This window comes from Miniopterus schreibersii (assembly GCF_964146895.1).
Source record: "Miniopterus schreibersii genome assembly, chromosome: 12".
Taxonomy (NCBI): Eukaryota; Metazoa; Chordata; class Mammalia; order Chiroptera; family Miniopteridae; genus Miniopterus; species Miniopterus schreibersii.
This window is the reverse complement of record NC_138112.1, coordinates 12,450,884-12,473,859: the sequence shown is the minus strand read 5'-3', so window position 1 is coordinate 12,473,859 and position 22,976 is coordinate 12,450,884. Positions and strand designations below refer to the sequence as shown.

The following is a 22,976-nucleotide window of genomic DNA, read 5'->3' as shown; positions in this document are numbered from 1 at the left end:
TTTTTATTCTGCATGCTCCTCCAGTATCTTGCCATTCGCCTAGCAAAAGGAGACTCTGTTTTCCTTCCCCTGGCACCTGGAAGCTCTGTGAGGCCACCTGGATGAAGAGGTACAGCAGATGTATGCCGCATGGCTTCTGGGATCAGCGAGGAACCCCAGAGGTGGGTGATACCCGATGCCGGGCTTCTCGGGGGTTCACCTCTCTGGGACCTTCACCGCCTTGTGAGCTCTTCTGTACCTTCAAGCAGGTGGGTTTGGTTTATTTAGTATGATTTTCACTGACTGGAAGGAGATGGGCATAAAAAGAAAGGAGTGACAATAGAAAGGTGGAATAAAGTCACACTGTGAAGAACATCTCTCTCATGTTGAGGAACCTGGGCGTCATCCTACAGGCAGAGAACCCTTGAAGAGGTGCGACACGATCTTACAGAGAAATGATTCTGACGTGATTGGAAGAAAGAGCAAAGCTGCAGGGAAACTGATGACAGTCATCCAGGAGGGCGGAGAAGAGGCCACACCACGGAAATAAGGAGCCTCTTGAGAGATGCTAAGAGGGCACATTGTTCAGGACACGACAGCTGACTGAGTGTGGGAGATGCAAAAGACAACTCTCCAGGCCGTGGCCTGAGGGATTTGTCCACCAGATCAGGAACTCCAAGAGGAAGAAAAGCCTGGAGATGAGGAAAACGTGTTTTCTTCTGGATAGGCTGATTCTTCTTTACAGACAACTCATTTAAGGAGTGTACAAAGAAAAAGGAACCAGAAGGCGTGCCAGTAAGAAACAACTAGAGGACAGGAACACAGAGACAAGACTACCAATGAAGAGGAGGGGTTTCAAGTCACAGTCAACAGTGTTCAGCCCTACAGAGACGGTAACGAAGACAAAGACGGAAAGAAAGTCTTTGGGGTTAATTTGCTTTGAATTGGGCAACTGGATCAACACTGCTACTGTAGCTTCTAAAAATAAGTAGCTACTGGAGAAAGCAGTGCAAATGGCTGGAGATCAATGGGCTGAAGAACCTATGACAAAGTGAACGATGGAACGGACCTGCTGAAGTGAATGTCCCAAGGCTAGACACTGCATTGGGCAATAATTTAAATCCCACAGATCCTCCCCCACGGGGAAGATTCCTAACTAGGCAATATAAGCTTGGACACAAAGTATTTACTATCTCAGAGAAAGACCTCAGAGATCGGTAATCCTAACAAATCAAGAAACCTTCTCAATCACGCCTCCACTCTCTACCTTGCCCCACAATTCCCTCTGGCTACAAAAAATTAGAGCATATATAACAAATACCTAGGCCTTAAACTATAGGACTAACTGGGAAACCAGCTGATCTCAGTTAAAGTGTGAAGAAGGTCAAGGGATCCCATTTTTTATAGAATGTACAGCACAGACCTCCAAGCACGAGCAAGATGAAAAGAAACATCCTGTCACTGCGTGCACACCGTGGCAACAAGTAAATGAACAAAGGAGTAAATATATAAATGAACTGGAACAAAGCATGCAAACTACAAAGAACATGACCAGAACAAAACTCACACAAAAGAAATACATTTCTATGAATTGCTTCTTAAGGAACTTGAAGAAAATCTGAATGTAATTAGTAAGAAACAAGGTGATTTAACAAAAAAGAATTCGGGAGATCACTGAGCTACAAAAAAATGAGCAAACATCGCTACATAATAAATTAATAAATTAGAGACAGCAGGAAACAGAATAGGCAAGGCTGAAAAATAACCAGACTGGCTTTATGCCCATTAACACCGGTGACGCCAAATGAGAATCTGATCAGCTCAGAGGAATGCAGAGAACTGGGAATAGCAAGTATCTGAATACACAGAAGAGTATCTTTTTCTCATTAAAAATTGCTTTGAAATAGAATTAGGTGTTTAAAGCTAAAACAATGATGTATTCTGTGGATTATGATAGATACAGAAGTAAAATATAGGACAACTAAGGACACGATCAGAGAAAGTTTTAAGGTTCTGAAAATGAGGAGTGGTATACTTTTGGTAGACAGACTCTTAGGATGGCCTCCATTATGTTCTTTTTAAAAAGAAAAAAAATTATTTTAGAGAGAGGAAGGGAGAGGGAAAGAGAGAAACATGGGTGATAGAAATATAGATCGGTTGCCTCCCACATGCACGGCGACCAGGGACCAAACCCTCATCTCAGGCACACGCCCTGACCGGGAGCAGAACCAGTGACCTTTAGGAGCAGGAGATGCTGCTTAACCAAATGAGCCACACGGGCCAGGGCTATGTTCCGATCCCGGTGTTCATATCCTTGCATGATCCCATCCCGAGTGTGGGCAGGACCTGTGACATGCCTCTGACCAAGAGTAAATGGCAATGGATGTGATTTTGTGTGGCTACGTGATTGCATCACGAGAGATTTATTTCAGTGGCCATCCTGCTGGAGTCTCCTCCCCTGCGAGGAAGCAAGCGGCCCCGTGGTGAGGAACTGCTCATGCCCTGTAGGACCAGAGGGCAGCCTCTAGCCAACAGCTGGCAAACAAACAAAGAAAACAAACAAAAAACCCTGAAGCTTTCAGTCCTCCTTGCAAGGAACCAAATGCTGCAAAGAACCACATAAGTAGGACACACCTTTCCCCGGTTCAGCCTCCAGGTGGGAACCTGCCCTGGCCGATGCCTTGATTACAGCCTGTGAGCCCCTGAACAAAGGGCCCCGTCAGTCAAGCTGTGCCTGAGCCCCTGAAGCGGGAGATAATAACTGAGTTGCTTTAGGCGGCTACATTTGTGGTCACCATGCAGCAATAAAAAGTGAACACTACTCATACAATGTTTAGGTTTAAATCTATCACCTGGCTTTGTGTTTTCTATTTGTCCCGTTTGTACTTTATTTCCCTTTTCCTCTTTTCCTGCCTTCACTTGGATTGATACTGTTTTATGTTCCATTTTATCTTCTTTCTTGGCTATTGTTATAAATCTTTATTTGCTTGGGTGTGGTTTTTCTCTTATGGCTTGCCCTAGAGCTCACAACCATACATGTGTAGCATAGTCTAAATCAAGTCCTACCACCCAGCTTCAAGTGTGGCATCACAACCTTACAGTAGGTACACTTCCACTTCTCCCTTCCCAGCTTTCAGTTATTATTGTCATTTGTCTTGCTTTTACATGTTATAAACCTCACACTAATTGTTTTTGTTTAAACAGTAAAACGTCTTCTTAAAGAAGTCAAAGAATAAGAAGAAAAACGTAAGTTTACCCAGGCAGTTGCCACTCCGGTGCTTTTTGTGTGCACGATCACTCTGGCTGGATGCCAGACACCGAATTTTATGTTTTCACTACTGGGTATATTTCTATTCCTGTAAGTATTTTTGAGCTTTGCTCTGGGATACACTTAAGTTACTTAGGAACAGTTTGGTCCTTTTGCTTCTTGCTTTTAAGATTTGTCAAGATGAGGTCAGTGCTAAGTCTTGAGATGATTCTACCCTTCTGTGTTCTCTACCCAATTCCTGGTCCATCCTCAAGTTTCCATCCCAGCTGGGGAATGTTAACCTCTGCTCCTCTCGGGTAGGTCAACCTCTGCATCTCAGGTAGTCTCCTCACATGTGTGCACTAATCAGTGTGGATACTTGAAGGGACCTTCTGAAGATTTCTACAGTTCTCTCTGTGCAGCAAGCCCGTCTAGGAACCTGTCCTGTTGTCTTATCTCCCCAGACTCACATAACTCTATTTCCTCAACTAGCTAGTTCAATAGGCTCTGCCCGGTTTCCCCCACCTTGTACCACAAGATGGGAACTCTGAAAGACAGGGCGATCTCAGGGCTCATCTCATTTGTTTCCCATCTCTAAGGGATCACTGTACTTTCGAGCCTGATAGCCCACGTCTTGAAAACCATCATTTCATAGCTGTCTCTTTTTAGGTTTAGTCAGGAAGATTATATGGTTACTTTGCCTTGGGTGGAAGCATAAGTCTTGAGTTAATTCTTATGAAAAAGAAAGGCTGACTCAGAGCTGAACCAAGGGTACACAGGGCACAGCAAGGAGCCCCACAGAGTCATTCTCAAGGAGCAGGACTATGACCCAATCAAGCAACTGGCAACACAATCTCGAATCAATTTTACAATCACTAGTGGAGAGTGACTGCAATGTGCCTCGAGTTTCTGGTCTTTTTCAATGAATGTGCCCACTGTGATTGATGTAGGCTTCTCATACTATTGTACCTGTGTGTGCGAGCGCATGCGTGCACGCCTGTGGTGCAGATCATTCGTCTCTTAAGTCCACAGGTCTTCAGACTGAAGCACCTGAGAGGCCTCATCTCCATCTGGGCTGATTTAGATGGGTCCTGAACCTCAAGCCTCAGCTTAATGCCCTGCTGGGGTAAGACTTTTCTGGAAGGATTTGGATATATTTGTCACGGGGGGGGGGAATATAAATTTGTGGCCAGTGGGTAGACTGTGGGGGATTACAAATGGCCACAAATTATCTGACACTACTTCCATGGACAGGTAGGGTTAGGTATGACCCCTCTTCTTGAATGTAGGTAAGCTCCAAAAACTACAAAGTAGGTGACAACTTTGACAAAGAGAATACAGCAAAAATGAAGCTGTGATCTCTGGGCCTCATTCCTAAAAAGGCCCCAGTCCTAACAAAGTGGCACCTTCCACCTCCTCTCTGAGAATTGTCTTTTAGAATCGCTGCTCTGGAGGAAGCCAGAAGCCGTATAGCAAGTCCAACCACCCTGAAATTTCCATAAAGAAGAGTGTTATCAGTCCGTCCCTGGCCATTTCAGTCAGTCCAGTGCGGCCACCAGACATGTGAACAGAGATCCTACGCACGTGGCCCATCATCTCCAGATGTTTGAGCCATTCCAGCTGAGGCCCCAGACATCATGAAGCAGACAAACCATCTAGCTGAGCCCTGACGAAATTCCTCATGCATAAAACCATGTGATACAGTGGCTGTTACGAATAACAAATGGGAGGAAAAATGGAGTTCAGCTTGGACATCCCTAACACAGACAGAGACACAGTGGAGATGCCACGCTGGTATCTGGATATACACTCTGGAGCTCAGTGAAGAGGCCCCGAGTGGAGAGAGAAATTTGGGAGATATCTTGTTCTGTTCCACTTTTTCTTTTTCCATAGTGCTTATCACCTCTGACATTTTATAGATAATTTATCTATGATGTCTACTGTCTATCTGCCCTGATACACTGCAAACTCCACAGACAAGGATTTTCATTTTACTCACTAACATATCCCCTGCACGCAGGACTGACATACAGAAATAGACACTCAAATATTTGTGGGATAAATGAACCAACTTTAAAATGGTATTTAACATGATTTTAGTGATGAGATTCCTTTGGAGGGAGGGAGATTATTAGACAAGACGCGTTTGAGAGTGGGAATTTCAATACTTCAAGGTTGAAAAGATTAGAGGAACCAGCAAGGAGACTGAGGGGATGCAGCCAGTAAGGAAGGGGGGTGACTAAGAGATGGTGCTCTAGAAGCAAAGCGAAGACAGTGTCTCGAGAAGGGTCGAGTACATCAGTGATGCTGATGGGTAGAGTAACATGAGCACTGAACGTTAATTCTGTAGAAGGTTCACCAAGGACCTTAACAGACCTTAACATAATAAGTTTTAGTAGAAGAAACGGATTTTTTTAAATGAGTTTTGCTGTCAACTGGAGAAGAGAAATGGCTGAGGGGGATACGATGCCAGGGTTTGCTGTTGACATATTATACAATGATCTGTATGCTAAATACGAATTATCTTACAGAGAAGGGAAAAAGCTAATAACACCAAGAAAGTAGGGGCAATTCAGCAGGAGAAAAGATATAAAATCCAGTGAAAAATGAGTGGATTCGCCCTAGTTAAGAAAAATGAAATAATTTATCTACAGTTAGCAAGAGGAAAAGTGTAGTGCATGAGTACAGATGCCTGTATTTGGGTAGATGTGGTAGAAATTCCCTTCTGTTTGGTTCTATTTTCTCAGTAAAACAGGACAAGGTCATCAGCTAAGAACGAAGATAGAGGAGATGGGAAACAGTCCTTTAGCACTGTACTTGCATACACCTGGCACATATCTCCTTTTAGAACTTATATTGTGCTGTAATTATTTATGAACATGTCTCTTTCTCCACTAAACTATAAAATTATTTAAAGTAGGGAAAGTAGTTTTTATTTTTGTACTACCAGCACATAACAAAATGCCCTGCAAATAACTGTTTGTTAACTCACTGACACAGAATAAATGAACATTATAGACTCCTCTAAGACATGGAACAAAGCCAAAAGTTTGAAACCAGCAATAAATAAGATACTATCAGTTATCCACTTGATAAACATACTTAAATATTGAGAAACTGAACCATTAAACTTCAACTTATGGTGAAATTTAAAAACTAGAGAACATGCACATTTCTCTTTTTTAACATACTAATGAAATAATGTCAATATTTTTTAAAACTGTATAGAACTGTGAGTTAATTTAGAGTATCTGTCACACCTATCCTAGATATTCAACATTTCATGACAAAATGTCTAGGTTCAGCTCCAAAAACCCAACATCTTCCAAGGAGGGTTACCTCAAAACTATCTTCCATATCAAAAAAAGTAGAGCTCTCACACCATGGCTGTATTTCATAAGTATAAGGCAGTTTTCTCCTGACACCAAGTGTAAGAACAAAGGGTTATGAAGCACCTTAGATCAGGTGGGACCACAGAATGTGCTCTTGACACTCAGCACACTCTCAGTACTTAGGATTTTGTCAGAATCAATACAATGCAAGAATGATGATTTGGCTAACATTTTTAACTTTCATAAAAATCGCAAACAACTGTAAATTGTATTACTTAGAACAATTACTTTTAAACTCACCAAAATTCAAAGACACTATTTTAAAAATCTAGAAATAAAAACAAACAAATCAGGAACATGTTATACGTCATTTAATTCTTTATCACCTCTGGGACATCGTTTTCCCGCAATAAAAAGAACAGCAGTGATATATGCTGCTGGTGGAAAATCAAGAGATCTTCTATAAGATGCTATGAAGAGAAATTCCAATTATTACTGAATATGCCAACTCTTAATTTAAAAAATGCAAAGGAAGTCAATCAATAGACTTAACCTTGAAGCCAACCTATTTTCTTCTGAACCAATGATCTGCTACACGTCCTGGCTAATCCTTCAGAAAAGTCTTTCCATATATCCACTGAATGGTTTGGAACACCAAGACGTAGGTACAGAACAGGAATGTGAGGACGTCACCCAGCAGAGCTGGCCTCACTCCCCGGTCCATGGAAGTAATGCAGTCCACAGGAGCAGATGGGGAAGGAAATGACACAGCCAATGATGCCAAGTGGACAGAGACCCAGAGCATGGCCTTCCCTGTGACCTGAGGGCCGGCTGTGTAGTTAGGTGCAGGAAATAAAACTGGAAGGTATGACTCAACACTGTTTACTTTTGGTGAAGTCAAATGGTTTCCACCACTGAGCAAACTGCAGTGCTTTCTTTCTCTGATCCTCGAAGCTTTCTCGGACCCCTTTCCTCCAACATCGTGGCTCTATATCCAGCATCCCACCAATGATTTCCTTTTAAAGAAGAAGAAAAATACAGACACGTTGTATGTACAAATATGAAAACAGGAACGGAGCTATTTGTTTATTCTGCTAATCAATATAGCATTCAGCAATTCTCCATGAAAATGTTCAAATTTTACATAAATATTAATTTCAAGTCAAAAAAATCTTGTTTTCAATTAGTTCTAACTATGCAAACCCTGTAATCTTAGGAGTCCTAGCTGTGTCTCCATGTCAAGTAATGCGTCCATTTTGTTGCGTGTTAGCACACCTACCAGACAGGAAAGGGAGAAAGAGAAAGTGAAATTTAATTAATTTGATCCTTATTAGCTGCTCTGGTTTGAAAAAAAGTTAATCAGCATCTAATAATTATTAGCTTTGTTGTTCAACTGCAGCTGAATCTCTGCTAATGTTCTCTCTGCTACCCAGAGTATTTATAAACCAACTGCAGGGGGCAGGGTGGGTGGAGGTAGAAGAGGGCACAGAGAGGAAATAAAATAAATGATAATTTATTTCATTTTCACTAGAATCAAGTTTAAAAAAATAAATCCAGAGTCCTATTCAATGACAAAATTCTGTCATCACTGAATAACAATAGAATTTTTCAGAGCAATGAAAACAAATGTTTTTCTAGTTAACTCTGGGAAAAAACATTCTGAAAATTCTCAAACAAATTTCTGTAACTCAACAGTTCAAAGGCTCATGTGAGTTTGAGCCCGCAGTTAGTCCTTTAAAGACGGCAGCATAAAAAGTTTTTCACCCAAACCTCTGGAGTTGGGATTCTTCTTGCCATGTCCCTATTCCTTGTAGAAGATAGTCTTTTACAGGAGAAAAGGTGGGAAGGGAGCACAGGGAACCCTGGGAATTCATCGAGGCTCCTCTAATTAGAGGACCGCCTGAGCAGAAAGGCCGAGCTACCCTACAGTGAAAGGTCACTTCGAGAGCTACTATTGCCTGGACTTCTTACACTGCTGCAGTGGCTATGTCAACTTCATTCCAGTCCCTGACACCAACTTACATACCACCAGAATCTCAGGAGACACACGTAAGAACTATACCCCTAGAAGGCAATCTGTAGTACTGAACAGAACCTACTGGTCATGGAAGATCTATAGTCTAATATGTATGAAATTAGTCATATGATTCTTGAACTATATGGTGCTTAATTATAAATGAAGAGGTGAGATCTCTTGTCCTCTGGTTCAATCATGAGTGTATGTACCCTTGGTTCTGTCATTTATTAGCGAATGACATTGGAAAGTTACATAACCTCTCTACAGCTCAGTTTCTTCATCTGTAAAATGAAAGTAGTAACAATATCTACATGATAGAGTCATTGTGAGAATTAAGTGAGTGCTCAGAACAATACATGTGTCAGTGTCAGCTCTCAATAATGTTTGCAATTATCACTCACAGCACAAGGCTGGCTGACTCCACAGGGAAACACTACAGTCACTGTTGACACTGTCAACAAATCTTTGGTTCCAAAGTGACATTCCTGACTGTAACAAATAGTCTGGGGTAATTTTATTAATAGTTTCTACGTTGTTCCTCTCAAACTTGGGTGGAACAGTACTCACCAACCTCACTGTATACTGTGACCAGAGTTTTGACTTCCCTTCAAAAGAAAAGTGCTACCAAATGGCTAAACACTGAGTTGTTATTTAAGTTGTTAGCATACCTTTCCAAAGTAATGAGGGAATTTGTGTTGATCTTCAATGACATGAGCAAACCCTCCTTGGAGGCCGAAATCCACAGAGAAGTAAGGTAAGCCTTTGGGCACCTAAATAAACAAAATAAATCTCATGTGAATACAACATGGAATCAGAAAGTCATGCTTCACCCCTCTTCTTGCTCTCTGGCATGTCAATAACTGAATGTCCCTCAAGAAAAAGTACACAGTGAATTTCTCATCTAGAGATACTGAGGTAATGACCTAACACTCTGAGTAACACATTTCATCAGGTGGCCTTTCAGCCAGATAGCTCTTTGTAACATCCAACAATTATCATCAAGACCAATTATTTTCCTGTCTTTGAGGAAAACAGAAAAGGTACATTTTAAAAATATAACAGCAGAATAATTTTCCTTAGACTATACACATAGAGAATAAAAGTAAGCTCTCTTAAATTTTGCTCACAATGCAAATTAGGAAGAGCCATATATCTGGAGCTTTGTTTATTACTATTTATTTATCAAAGATAAATCAAACCTGCCCAGCTGGTGTTGCCCAGTGGTTGAGTGTCAACCTATGAACCAGGAGATCAAGGTTTAATACTTGGTCAGGACACATGCCCAGGTGTCAGGTTTGATCCCCCACAGGGGGCATGCAGGAGGCAGGCAATCAATGACACTCTTATCACTGATGTTTCTCTCTCTCTCTCCCTCTCCCTTCCTCTCTCTGAAATCAATTAAAGATAAGTTAAACCCAAACAATCATAATTTTTTATTAACTGGTGAAATGGGTATAGCAATACTTAGTTTACCAAACTCACTTCAAAATATCTCCAGGATTAACTACAGCTTACCCTTGAACAATGCAGGGGTAAGGGGGCATTTACCACCCCCACAGAGTTGAAAATCCATGCATAACTTTTGACTCTGGAAGAACTAACTACCCTCAGTATCCATGGAGGGATTGTTTCCAGGACCTCCCGTGGATACTAAAATCCAAAAATGCTCAAATCCCCTATTATAAAATGGTTTAGGTCAATGCACAGAGTCAGTCAGTCCTCTACATCCACAGACTCCCAACCAAAGGTCAAAAACAATAGCTTTTTATTTTTAAAACTGCACATATAAGTGGACCCAAGCAGTTCAAATCTACACTGCTCCAGGGTCTTTATCTCCCCTGCCCTTTTTCCCTCCCTCTCACTTTCTACACACATACACACACACACACAAAATATTTTAAACTCTATTTTGATTAGAAAAGGCCATAATTTATTGCTTCATCAATTAAGTAAATCTTTGCTCATGCAAGTTTTTCCTCCAAGCTCCAATTCTGTCACTAAAAATTATTCAAGGGAGTCAACTAATAGCACTCTTTCTCCTCTCTAATCCCTTGTACAGTCAGCATTTACTCTTTTGGGCCCTGAATCGCATATGTATGCATTTTGTATGTGTTCTCAAGGAGCAATGGTTTGAGGGTAGATGGTATAGCATGGTGGAAAGAAAGTGGTCATCTTGATATAATACAAAGCAATTAAAATTAGGGCTAATAAAGAGTTGTTCATGTTATAGAAAAAGTATTAAGTAAAAACAAATCAGTTTACAAAATATGCAAAGAAATGGGTTACTGTTTTGTGACTTTGTATTCTTTTATATTTTCACATTTTTAAAATATAAACATGTATGACCTAGATAATTAAGAAAAAATAAAGAAACAGATATGGCTCTAATCATAGCACTGGTCCTTGCAACTCTGTAACCACAGGCAAGTTATTTAACATCTCTGAGCCTCCTGAGAACTATAAGAGCCCAGAGGTTTGCTGTGAAAATCAAACAGAAAAATACACATAAAATGCATGGCCCAGGGTCTGGAACAGACAATATTACTCAAATATTACTTTCATTTCTATCTCCCAAACAACAGTGCTTTGCGCAAAACTGGTGGTCAAAGAAAAAAGGATCTGGAAGGCTCCATTAGGATATTTTGGCTACCTGACAGAGATCATCATGTGTGAAACAAAAATCTGAATTGCTAAAACAATGTTACAGAAATACATCAAATGAATGACAGTACTTAGAGAGAGAACTTGAGGAAGCAACTTGTGATGACGGGGCCCATGCCTTTTATTTGTATTATGTTTGGCAGAATAACGGCCCCTTAAATATGCCAATAATCTAATTCACTATTTTGCCATGAATATCTTACCTTATATGGCAAAAGGACTTTGCAGATGCAATTAAGTTATGAATCTTGAAGTGGGGACATTATCCTGGGTTAATGTAACCACAAAGAAGGATCAGGAGATGCTACACTGCTGACTTTAAAGATGAAGGGACCACAGCCCATGGAATGCAGGTAACATCTAGAAGCTGGAAAAGGCAAAGGAATGGATTCTCCTCTAGAGCCTCCAGAAAGAATGCAGGCTGCCGAACACCTTGATTTCAGCCCAGTGAAACTCCTTTTCTATTTGTGCCATCCAGAACTATAAGATAATAATCTGTGTTGTTTTAAACAACAGACCTGTGAAATATGCTGCTGGTATTTTAATAGGGATTGCACATTTAGCATTTATCTTTTCTTGCCTTAACCAGCCAGATAGAAAGAAGTCAAAACTTTGGTACCACTCTTGAAAGGTACCAACAGAGTTACCTGATTTTTTACAACTACTATAACTGCAAAAAAATGTTATTTATGGTAGAAAAACAATAGTATTTGAATTTTCTGCTTTGAATATTCCAGATGTTACTCATGGCTTCTTATAGTTGACCTCAAGTTTGAGGGTCTGTGAGTAAATTCAAATTTTCCTTGAGACAGACTTTGTTTAGTTTAAAAAAAAAAAAATCAGTCCCTAAATGTGTTTTTCACAAAAATAACTTTAAAAAAATCACAACATTTAAAACTTCAAAAAGAACTCATATGAAATCTCAGTAAAACAGCCTTGTAAAAAACGACCACTTTTCTTGACAGGTTATTTAATATCACATCCATTCCTCTGCAATGGACATTCAGATCTGTTTCCCTTGTATATTTCCATAAACTTCAGGCTACATCGCAGAGACATCAAAAGACCCACAGAGAATAAACAAAAAGGGCACAAAAAGAGAAGCTTATACTCACACGGCAAGGAAAAACATAAATCAACAAAGAATCAGAATGAATTACAAATATGTGAATCTCTACTAAAAGCCAAGAATCTACTATGGAAAAATAATCACTCCAATACTTTATGAAACTGCCAAGGAAATAGAGCTCTTAAAAGTATAGTAAGGTTTTTTCCACAATGCTCACTTAATGCTCAAAGCACTTTTATCATTTTAAAATGATACTGGAAAGCTTGTTAACCTAAAAAGTGACCTGCTTTGGAGTAATTTTAAATTCAAGTTCTCCTCACAATTCCATCCACATAATTACTAAATCCTAAAGCTAAGGGGACCTCACAAACTCATCTGGCTCCTTCCACACCTGCTGTGACTTCAAGATACAACACTAGTGAGACTTAGAAATGGCAACTGGTGCTAAATTTGAAACACTTCAAAGTTGAATACGCAACTACCAGGGATGTGTACTTTTTTTTATTTTCCATATTGGTTAAGTTAAAATATTAGAACCCTCTGGGTACCTAAGTACTTATCTAGGTTTTAAAAAACAAAGCTGTGACTGGAAAAGATGGTGGCGGCCTGAGTGGAAGCTACCCTGACACTATGCCAGGACCAAACTGGAATTACAACTAAAATACAGAAAAACCACCCTGAATAACCAACTGCAACTGAAGACGAGCTGGAGAGCACCCTCATAACCAAGGAGGAAAAGTGGAGACCACATAGAGACTGGTAGGCAGTACAGAGGCCTGAGAAAGCTGACTGGGCTCCCACAGGCAGCAGCTGAAGGTCTAGAGAGGTATCTTAGCTTTAGGGGGGTTCTCACTGTGGACCCTGGGCCTAACCCCAGGCTGGGCCTCCCAGCCAAGAGCACCAGAACTGAGAAGGTGCCCACATAACATCTAGCTGTGAAAAGCAGCCAGATTTCTGTCTGCCAGGGAGAAACGGCTAGAAATGCAGGCATCCTCTTAAAGAGCCAATGCACAAAGTTTTGTGTGCAGCCATTCACTTGGGCTCTAGGAGAGGGAGGGCAGAGTAGACTGGAGCTGTGTGAGGAGAATCTAGGGTATGGGCTCTGGAGATACACCTCAGAGCGTAACCCTCTGGATTCCTGTGCCAAGTCATTCCCCCATACTGCAGAGGGCATCTTTCTCAGGCATTTACCTTCCAAGCAGCTTTTGCCTGAGGGGGAAGCAATTGCCCCACCCTGCTGGAAAACTTCTCCCCCTACCGGTGGAGTTTCTACAGCATGAGGCTCATTAAGAAAAGCAGATTAATCAGCCTGAAGGCAGAGGCAGACCTCAGAGTGCTTTGAGTCTTTGCTTCATCCACTTCTGGACGCAGGCCTTGGAAAAGCAGACTTTGGTGTGTACCTTGGTCCTGTTCAAACGCACCCAGCACCAACAGAGGGGACCTCAAGCTGTGGGTTGTTGATAGCTCCAAACAGGCTACTCAATGCCAGTCACAAACAGCATCTGACATTAGCCTGCACCAGAGACCTTCCAAAAAGACTGAGTGTTCTAGCAGGCCTACCTAATACATAGGAACAAACTCAAATAGGCAGCCATAATGGGGAGAAAAGCCCCAAATGAAAGAATGAGAGAAGTCTCCAGAAAAAGAGCTAAATGAAATGGAGATAAGCAAGCTATCAGATATAGAGTTCAGAATACTAATAGTAAGGATGCTCAGCAGCATAAAAAAAGATATGGAAACTATGAAAAACGGCCAGTCAGAAATGAAGAACAACATAGCAGAAATTAAGAATACATTGGGCCCAGCTGGGTGTGGCTAGGCAGTTGAGCATCGACCTATCTCAGCCAGGCGATCACTGTTGGATTCCCAGTCAGGGCACATGCCTGGGCTGTGGGCTCGATCCCCAGTGGGGGACGTGCAGGAGGCAGCTGATCAATGACTCTCTCATCACTGATGTTTCTATCTCTCTCTTTCCCTCTCCCTTCCTCTCTCTGAAATCAATAAAGATTTTTTTCTTTTTAAATACATTGGAATGAACAGCAGATTAGAGAAAGCTGAGGATCAGGTCAGCAAATTAGAAGACAGGGTAGAAAAAATCACTCAATCAGAGATCCAAAAAGAAAAAACAACTAAAAAACAGGAGGACAATCTAAGGGAGCTGTGGGACAACATGAAACGTAACAATATTTGCATCAGAGGAGTGCCAGCAGAGGTCAAAAGTAAGCAAGGGTTAGAGAACCTTTTCAAAGAAATTATGGCAGCCCAGCCGGGCCTGGCTCAGTGGTTGAGCATTGACCTAGGATCCAGGCAATCGGGGTTCGATTCCCGGTCAGGGCACATGCCCGGTTGAGGGCTCGATCAATGACTCTTTCATCATTGATGTTTCTATCTCTCTCTCTCCCTCTCCTTTCCTCTCTCTGAAAAGGAAGGAAGGGAGGGAGGGAGGGAGGGAGGGAGGGAGGGAGGGAGGGAGGGAGGGAGGGAGGGAGGGAGGGAGGGAGGGAGGGAGGGAGGGAGGGAGGGAGGGAAGGGGGGAAAATAAATAAATAAAGGCAGAAAACTTCCTGAACCTGGTCAAGGAAAAAGCCACAAAAGTTCAGGAGGCACAGAGAGTCCCAAGCAAGAAGAATTCAAAGAGGCCCACACCCAGACACATCATAATTAATATTCCAAAAATTCAAGACAAAGAATTTTAAAGGCAGCAAGAGAAGAGCAAGCTATTACCTACAAAGGAGCTCCCATAAGGCTGTCAGCTGACTTCTCATCAGAAACTCCACAGGCCAGAAGGGAATGGTATGAAGTATTCAAGGTAAGGCAAAACAAGGATCTGAAACCAAGACTACTCTATCCAGCAAGGCTATCATTCAAAATAGATGGTAAAATAAAGAGCTTCCAGATTTTAAAAAAGGCTAAAGGAGTTTATCATCACCAAACCAGCATTGCAGGAAATGTTAAAGGAATGCTGTAATAAGAAGAAGAAAAAGAGAAACATAGGCATAAAGAATTAAAATGACAATAAATAAGGACCTATCAATAACAACCTTAAGGACTTTAAGGGAGAGATCAACCGCAATACAGTTATAGTCGTGGACTTCAACACTCCACTGACTTCACTAGATAGATCTTCCAGAGAAAAAGTCAACACAGAAACAGTGACTCTAAATGGCATACTAGATGAGATAGATTTGATATTTACAGAACATTTCACCTCAAAGCTACAGAATAGACATTCCTCTCAAGTGCACATGGGTCATGCTCAAAGATAGGCCACATGTTAGGACACAAAACAAGTCTCTACAAGTTCAAGAAAACTGAAATCATATCAAGCATCTCAGATCACAAGGGCATGAAATTAGAAATTAACTGCAGTAAAAACACTCAAAAACCTTCAAACACATGGAGGCTAAATAGCATGTTATGAAACAATGAATAGGTTACCAACAAGATCAAGAAAGAAAGAAAAAACTTCCTGGGAACAAATGAAAATGAACACACAACAACCCAAAATCTATGGTACACAGCGAAAGCAGTCCTAAGAGGAAAGTTCATAGCAATGCAGGCCTACCTCAAAAAGCAAGAAAAATTTTTAGTAAACTATCTAACCCTACAACTTAAAGAATTAGAAAGCTCCCCTGTGAGGCTGTCCTGACCAGGGCTTTTGTATGCTGGGAGTTTTCTGATTACTGCTTCGATTTCATCAGTTGCTACTGGCCTATTCTGGTTTTCTGATTCTTCCTGATTCAGTTTTCAATGATCTCACTCATAAGTGGAATCTAATACACAAAATAGACTGAGGAACAAAATAGATCCAGAGACATAGAAGCATGGAACAGACTGAGGAATCTCAGTGGGAAGCAGGGATGGGGAAGTGGGTGGGGATTAATCAAAGAACTTAGATGTATATATGCATAACCCATGCACACAGACAATAGTGTGGTGAAGGCCGGGGGGGGGGGGGGGAGCAGATGTAGGGGGAGAGAGATTAATGGGGGGAGAAAGGGGGAGATCTGTAATACTTTCAACAATAAAGTTAAAAACATAAAATAAAATAAACAAAATAAAAATAAAAAACAAGGTTTTAATAGGTAGGTGATGGTTTACCAGGAAGAAAACAGCATATGCAGTGTAGTGAAAGAAGAAAAATACATTTCTTTTAAAATTTCTACCTCAAAATATTTTCAGCTGCCATTAAAATCATGTTCTAAAAGAATAATGAATGACATTGGAAATTATGATATGAGAAGTGAAAAGTAGGCACAAAAGATGTGCATATATTAGATATCTTTTTCCTTATGCTTATAAACCAGAAGTACATAGGACATTTAGGAGGGAGTTTTTATGTTTTGGTTTTAAATATATTGTCTAGCTCAATTCACCAGCAAGGGGAGAGAATAAGACCGTAGAGAATATTTTACCTCTGAATTAAAACTATCTTCAATAATGCATAAAATTCTAATCTTCTGAATGGGATATAATAAATGTAGTACGGAATCCTATCATTCACATGTATCGGGAGTCTAGCTTCCCAAAAGAAGAAATGGGAAGAAATATTCTAGTGACACCTCTAATAGAACAGGGGTCAGCAAACTTAAAAAACTTGCAGAAGATCACAGTCTCTGTCATAATTTTCAACTCTGCCCTTGTAGCATGAAACCTGCCAAAGACAATACATAACAAATGGGTGTGGCTATATTGCAATAAAACCTTGTTCACACAGACAGGCAGCAGGCGGGATTTACACACAGCCTGGAGGTTCCCAAATCCTGCACTAGACCATAAGCTCCATCAAGTCAGGGATCTTCTCTGTTTTGTTCCACTCTGTATGAAAAGCACCTAAATAGTGCCTGGTAAATAGGAGGCACTCAATAAACACCTGTAGGCTAACTTACCTTTTTAATAGAAAAACAAAATGGAATTCACAATTCTATCTCTATTCCACTTAATTTTTATTTCTAGAAAAAGGGAAAGGTCATTACAAAAGTACTCAACTTATGTGAACTTTACATCTAAAAGTTGATCTGGGTGCACTCCCCCTCCCAGGAGCATGCCAGTGACTTTCCCTGCCCCCTCTTCCTCCACAGGTGTGCATCTCCTAAACTCTATGGGACCAGACTTGAAACCAGGGGAGCAACAGACAGCGGCAGCTTTCCCCGGCTAACCAGGATGGGCTTAGGATAGAAGCAACAGGGGAGAGCCTAGGTGGGGCTGCTTTGGCTCACTGAAAAGTCAAAGAAAAGGAGGCTGTGGACACAGGTTCCAAATTCAAAATAGAGCCTCTAGAAAAATGTCCCTCATTATAATTCTATTGACAAGAAAGCCTCTCACCATCTGCCCCATGGTGGCTGGGAAGCCCAGGAGAGGAACTCTCGGGCAGATGCTGATAGCTGTCACAGCCAATTACAGGGACGACAATGGCAGAGGGCCAGAAGGTCAGGAATAAACATTCCAACAAGCATTTGAACAAACATGCATTTCCTAGATAAGGCAAAATGAAAAGAATTTCTTCTTCTTTATTTGTAGAATCCGTTACTTTACATCTGGTCGCTCAGCCAAAAACAGTCCCTTTTTCAAATAAGATGTGGAAATTAATGAAAATCCTTAACACTAGGGTAATTTCTCATAGTAGAAAAAAAATACTTACAGACTTCCTGATATCTTTGGAAGAGAGATCAATCAATTTCTTGTTCATAGACCACTCCTCATCAGATTCCATTATGGCTTTCTAAGAAACAGTCATTTGTTAATGAAAAATAACATATTTAAATACAAGACAGTTTAAAAATTAAATAACACAGTAAATTACAGGGTATGTTATACATGGTGAGCCATTATTTTGAGTGGATAAGCTTTAATTTGGGTTATTTAAAATTGGAACTTCTTGATTTTTTAAAAAGTTCTATCTTTAGTCAAGACACTTTTTCCCATTCTTAACTCCTGTAATGAAGTTAAGTTCAGCTCAACATTACGTGACGAAAACAACTTTTAATAAGACCAAGCAATTTACAACTGCATGTAATTTGTAAGCATAAAAGTTCACAAATTCCTTACTCCACAGAAATCTACTCAAATAAATACACTTCGTTCTACTGCTCTTCTTCTAAATATGAAAAAAGAGTAATTTCCAGGCTTTCTAGCAACCAAGTAGTTAAACTATTTCTGGCCATATAACAAAGAAGTAAAGATGCGGGGGGGGAGCATAGACATAGCATTCTAAGACTTCCTAGGCTAAGCAATATGACTAGTATTTATGGAAAAGAAATGTTTAATAGAAAGAAGGGCTAGGGTGATGAATATAAAATAATCTCAGTTTTAAACCTTACCATTATTAATGAAGCAAATTTTAATGATTTTTATTTAATCAAATATTCATATTTTTTAAATTCAAATAAGCACAATTTAAATACATCAGATAGACTGCGGCTCCCTGTTTAAAAGGCACGGGTTGCTTGTGTTGATACTATAATATAGCACATTCTACATAAAACTGAAGCCAAAACCAATAAACACATCTTAAATGATCACATGGTGTGTCCTATGCCTCAGTGCCTACAGTCACAATCATCTAAGACTATCCTGAGGAAGTGTAAAACAAAAACCAAAAAACAAACAAACAAAACCACTCAATAACAGTATAATAATCTCTTCTCACTGATTTTCTTCAACATAGGATTGACATGGATTTTGAGATTATCTGGCTTATCCTCCTGTACTTTAATAGCATATTCTTCAAATCAAATATTCAGATTTTTAAAAAAATATCTAGAGAAAAAGTAGATTTTCACCACCTCACTAACCTTAAAAAGTTTTATAATCCTTTTTATTGTAATTTACAGTTTACATTAATAAACTTTACCATCCTATACTGTCTAAACATTGCATTTGCAAGCCTTCCAACAGAACCTCACAAAACATTACCTTTTTTTCACTGATCACATTACTACTTCATACATGGTTCTACATTTATGTATTTACATTAGTCTATAAACTATATTGTATTCAGGTCAGCATCAAACACATGCTATTTAGTAAAAGTTGCTTGAATATTATAATGACACTTAGAAGTGTAGTCATTTACTATATATCCAAGCATGTGTATCAAAGTTAGATATTAGTTTCTCTTTACAAATAGCATAATGAGGTGTTAAATACTAAAACTTACAGCAATAACTTGCTTTAGCAATTGCTACTTTTACTGATTGTATGTAACTGTCTATGGCTCTCATGAATTTCAATGATAAGTTTTCTAGAGTTATGACTAATTTTGACTTGTAACTACTCAAGGTAAAACAATTTTCCATTTGAGAAATGAGAAACTGGAATAATGATTATAAATTACTAGTTGACAGCATACTCACACTTATTAACAAGTAGGCTTTTAAAGGTCAAAATCCCAAATTTCTTTCCATAGAAATTTATACAGAATTTTTTGTGACTTACTTTATTTCTTACATAACATAAAATTTAAGTATACTGGAGAAAAAAATACAAGAACAAAGAAACTGTGTTCATAAAACAGCACTGTAGCAAAATATAAGCATGCATGTAAAGACTATCCGTAAATACCTTAAAATAGATGGGAGCCATATCACCCACTTCCTTCGGGAGCGGAATGCATTCATAAACCATATGATGCTGCTTCTTCATGCCCATATAAGTCTCTAAAAAGACGCAGTCCAATCCTTTATCTTCAAACATCTTTACCAATGATTTTCTAAACATCTGAAGAAAGGAAAATGGTTAGTAAAAAAAGCACATATGAAACATATTGTTTTCAAAATATGAAAACAATAAAAAGTACAATGAATCCCTTTAAAAAAAAACACAAATAGTAAACTATATCTGAACTTGTTAATGTTACTTTGGAATTACTTTACTTTCTAAGTCCACTATATAACTTCACATATTTAAGCAAGATTTTTTAAAAACTGAAATTCACACTGCATTGTTTTATATCTATGTATAAAACTACTAATATATGTACATATTAAATGGTTCCATTAAACTAAAATAAGAACTAAAATCAAATTCAGGTGGGTAAAATAAGCAGAAATCACAGAAAATCATAGAAAAAAACATCCATACGCCAAAAAAGGTACTCAGAGTAGGCAGGCATCCTTAAATTCGTACAGACAAGCAGACTTCACTTCTTTTTCCTTATGTTCACAGCACCTTCATTTGCTTGCTCCCTTATAATGTTGGCTGACCCTTCACTTGTAACCTTGTATATTCAAGCAATCCCGTTTTCACATATAGTCCAGTCCTACCAAGTATATGAAAATCAAGCATACTACAGATGAGAAAAGTGTTTGTTTTCTTTTCCCAAACAGTTCATCATTACAAAATCCTTATTTTTTATTTACTTATTTATTCACTTATTTATTTCACGCTCCTAGACCTGAGGGACAGTTGTTTGTAGAGGAGTTTAGACATGGAGCCCAAGACATTAACATGTATTCACAGGACACCCCTCATTGCACAGGATGAAGCCGGGGATTAGAAGAAAGGGGAGCAGGCTGAAGGCCAGGAGCCAAAAGCCAACTCTCCCCGCAGCACCATGTGCAGACCCCCCGTGGCTGAGAATCACAAATTCAATGGGCCTTGCAGAGAGCCAGCAAGTGCGCCTGTCAAGCAGGGGGGCGAAATACTGCTACTTAGAGTTGTCGGCTTGATTTGTAACTTTTTAGTATTTTGATTAAAATTATGTTATTATGATAACGCATCACATGTATTAATGCTGATGCAGTCAAGATACAGAGTGATGCCAACACTGCGAGCATGTCTCCACTGCCCCCTTTTCTAGTCGCACTCACTCCAAACCCCCTTCTTTCCTAAACCTTGGCAACAACCAATTTGTTCTCAATTTCTTTAATTTTGTCATTTCAGGAACATTATATAAATGGAATCACATAATCTTTTGGGGTTGGCGTTCTTCACTCAGCATAATTCCCTAGAGATTTGCCCGGGCGGCTGAGACATTGCCTAGAAGTTCCGGTTCCCACTCAGCCTCCGCTGGCACCTAGCAAGGGAAGAGGCTACTCATTACTGCTGGGTACGAGGTGAACATTCTGGGTCCAGCCAGGCCTCCACTGACCACTTGTAATTGATTACTTTTCTGTTTTCCACTCATTTTATAAAAGAAGAGCAAGTAGGTAAATTTTAAAAAGAGCGAGAAAGAAAGAAATCAAATAATAATAATTTGAGGTGACTTGAAAGGTACCTAGTAAGCAACAGATATGGGATTCATTTTTCATTTCTGACTGCAGCAATATAATTAAGTTGAACATAGTCTCTTTAGACACTCAATTTGTTGTTAAATTCAAAGTCTTTGGCTAATAATGTAAGGGACTGCTGACCTTTCAGTTATAATCTCATCAGAGGTGATTGTTAGATAAATCATTATAGATTATAGATGATTACTTCCTCTTTTAAAAATTCTGCCTTAGATATTATACTCTATAAAAATCACATTAATAGATACAGCACACACACAACTGAGGCTAAATTATGAATAAAATATAAAATATTGGTATGGACATCTGTATGGTAAAATTAATCATTCAAATTTTATACCTGCCATGCCCCCAATCTGATTTCTGCAGATAAAAATGCTTCCCCAAAAGGCTGTGCTACCTAAACTCATTTTCCTCTTCCTGGGCAAAGAAAACGACTAAATTTCCCAGCCTCTCTGGGGCTTAGGTGGGGCCATACTTAGCTCTGAGCAGTGAATGCATGTAGAAATGGTATGTACCACTTGTGTGTTGAAGCAGTTCAGCAGCAGTGTGCCCCCTCATGTTCATTTTCTTCCGTCCCAGGTGCTGAAAGAGGACCCACCACAGGACAGCCTTATCAGGGAAGGAGCTCAGATGCTTGAATTACAGCTTATAGGAGACCTGCCTTAGAGAACTGTCTGTCCAATCCATACTGGACTATGATATAAGAAATTAACTTTTGCTCTCTCAAGGTACTGTGAGTTAGGTTTTATTTGCAACAGAATTGAAGAATGGTAAGATGGGCAATTCACTGGCATCAGGGATATGACTGAAGCTGCTGCTGAACCAGAATGTGACAACAGTTAACCTTACTGCCACCTCTATTCAACTGTACACCCCAAATAGTCACCTTTCCATGCCTAGTATTACATGCATAAAACTAAAAAACAAAATCAAATGGGAAAATATACAAATTTGGTTTTATAACATAGTTTATGAGATTGACTCTATTTTGTTAACTGTTACTATGCTTGTAAATTTTTATTTATTATAAATATTTTCAACTAATTGTTATTTATCTCTCTATCTAGTTCTGTAGAGAAAAGATAACTTTATAATTTTATAGGAAATGGGAAATCATTACTAGAGTGGAACTATATATTTGAAAACCAAACATTTTTGAAGAAAGGAAAAAGTGGATAAAAAGCAGCAACAACAGTAATAACAATTTAGGTAATCCAAAGATTATCTCACAAACTTCCTTCCTTCCTGTCTGTGCATAATCCTTTCCCAGTTTAACTGCTGGAAGCCATGAAGACAGACTCAAGATATCATGAATTATAAATGAAGACTCAAAAGTACTAAATTAGTAGTGATACAAGAACAGTTCAATATTAAAAAATATATATCATGCTAATAGTTTCAAGGAGGACACATACACATTTAAGTACTTCTCTATGTG

General features: G+C 39.4%; 1 protein-coding gene across 1 annotated transcript in view; it reads right to left on the bottom strand.

Annotated features, from left to right (window-relative positions):
- Positions 1–6,914: 6,914 nt before the first annotated feature.
- The window catches only part of CWF19L2 (CWF19 like cell cycle control factor 2), a 90,257-nt gene continuing 74,195 nt past the window's right edge, over positions 6,915–22,976 (bottom strand). Inside the window, exons 15-18 of the mRNA XM_081155536.1 lie at positions 19,869–20,024; positions 17,947–18,027; positions 9,244–9,345; positions 6,915–7,574 (exon numbers count right to left, since the gene is read on the bottom strand). Of these exons, the coding sequence (XP_081011662.1) occupies positions 7,431–7,574; positions 9,244–9,345; positions 17,947–18,027; positions 19,869–20,024 (483 nt within the window). The 3' untranslated portion in view covers positions 6,915–7,430. The remainder of the gene's footprint in view (positions 7,575–9,243; positions 9,346–17,946; positions 18,028–19,868; positions 20,025–22,976) is intronic.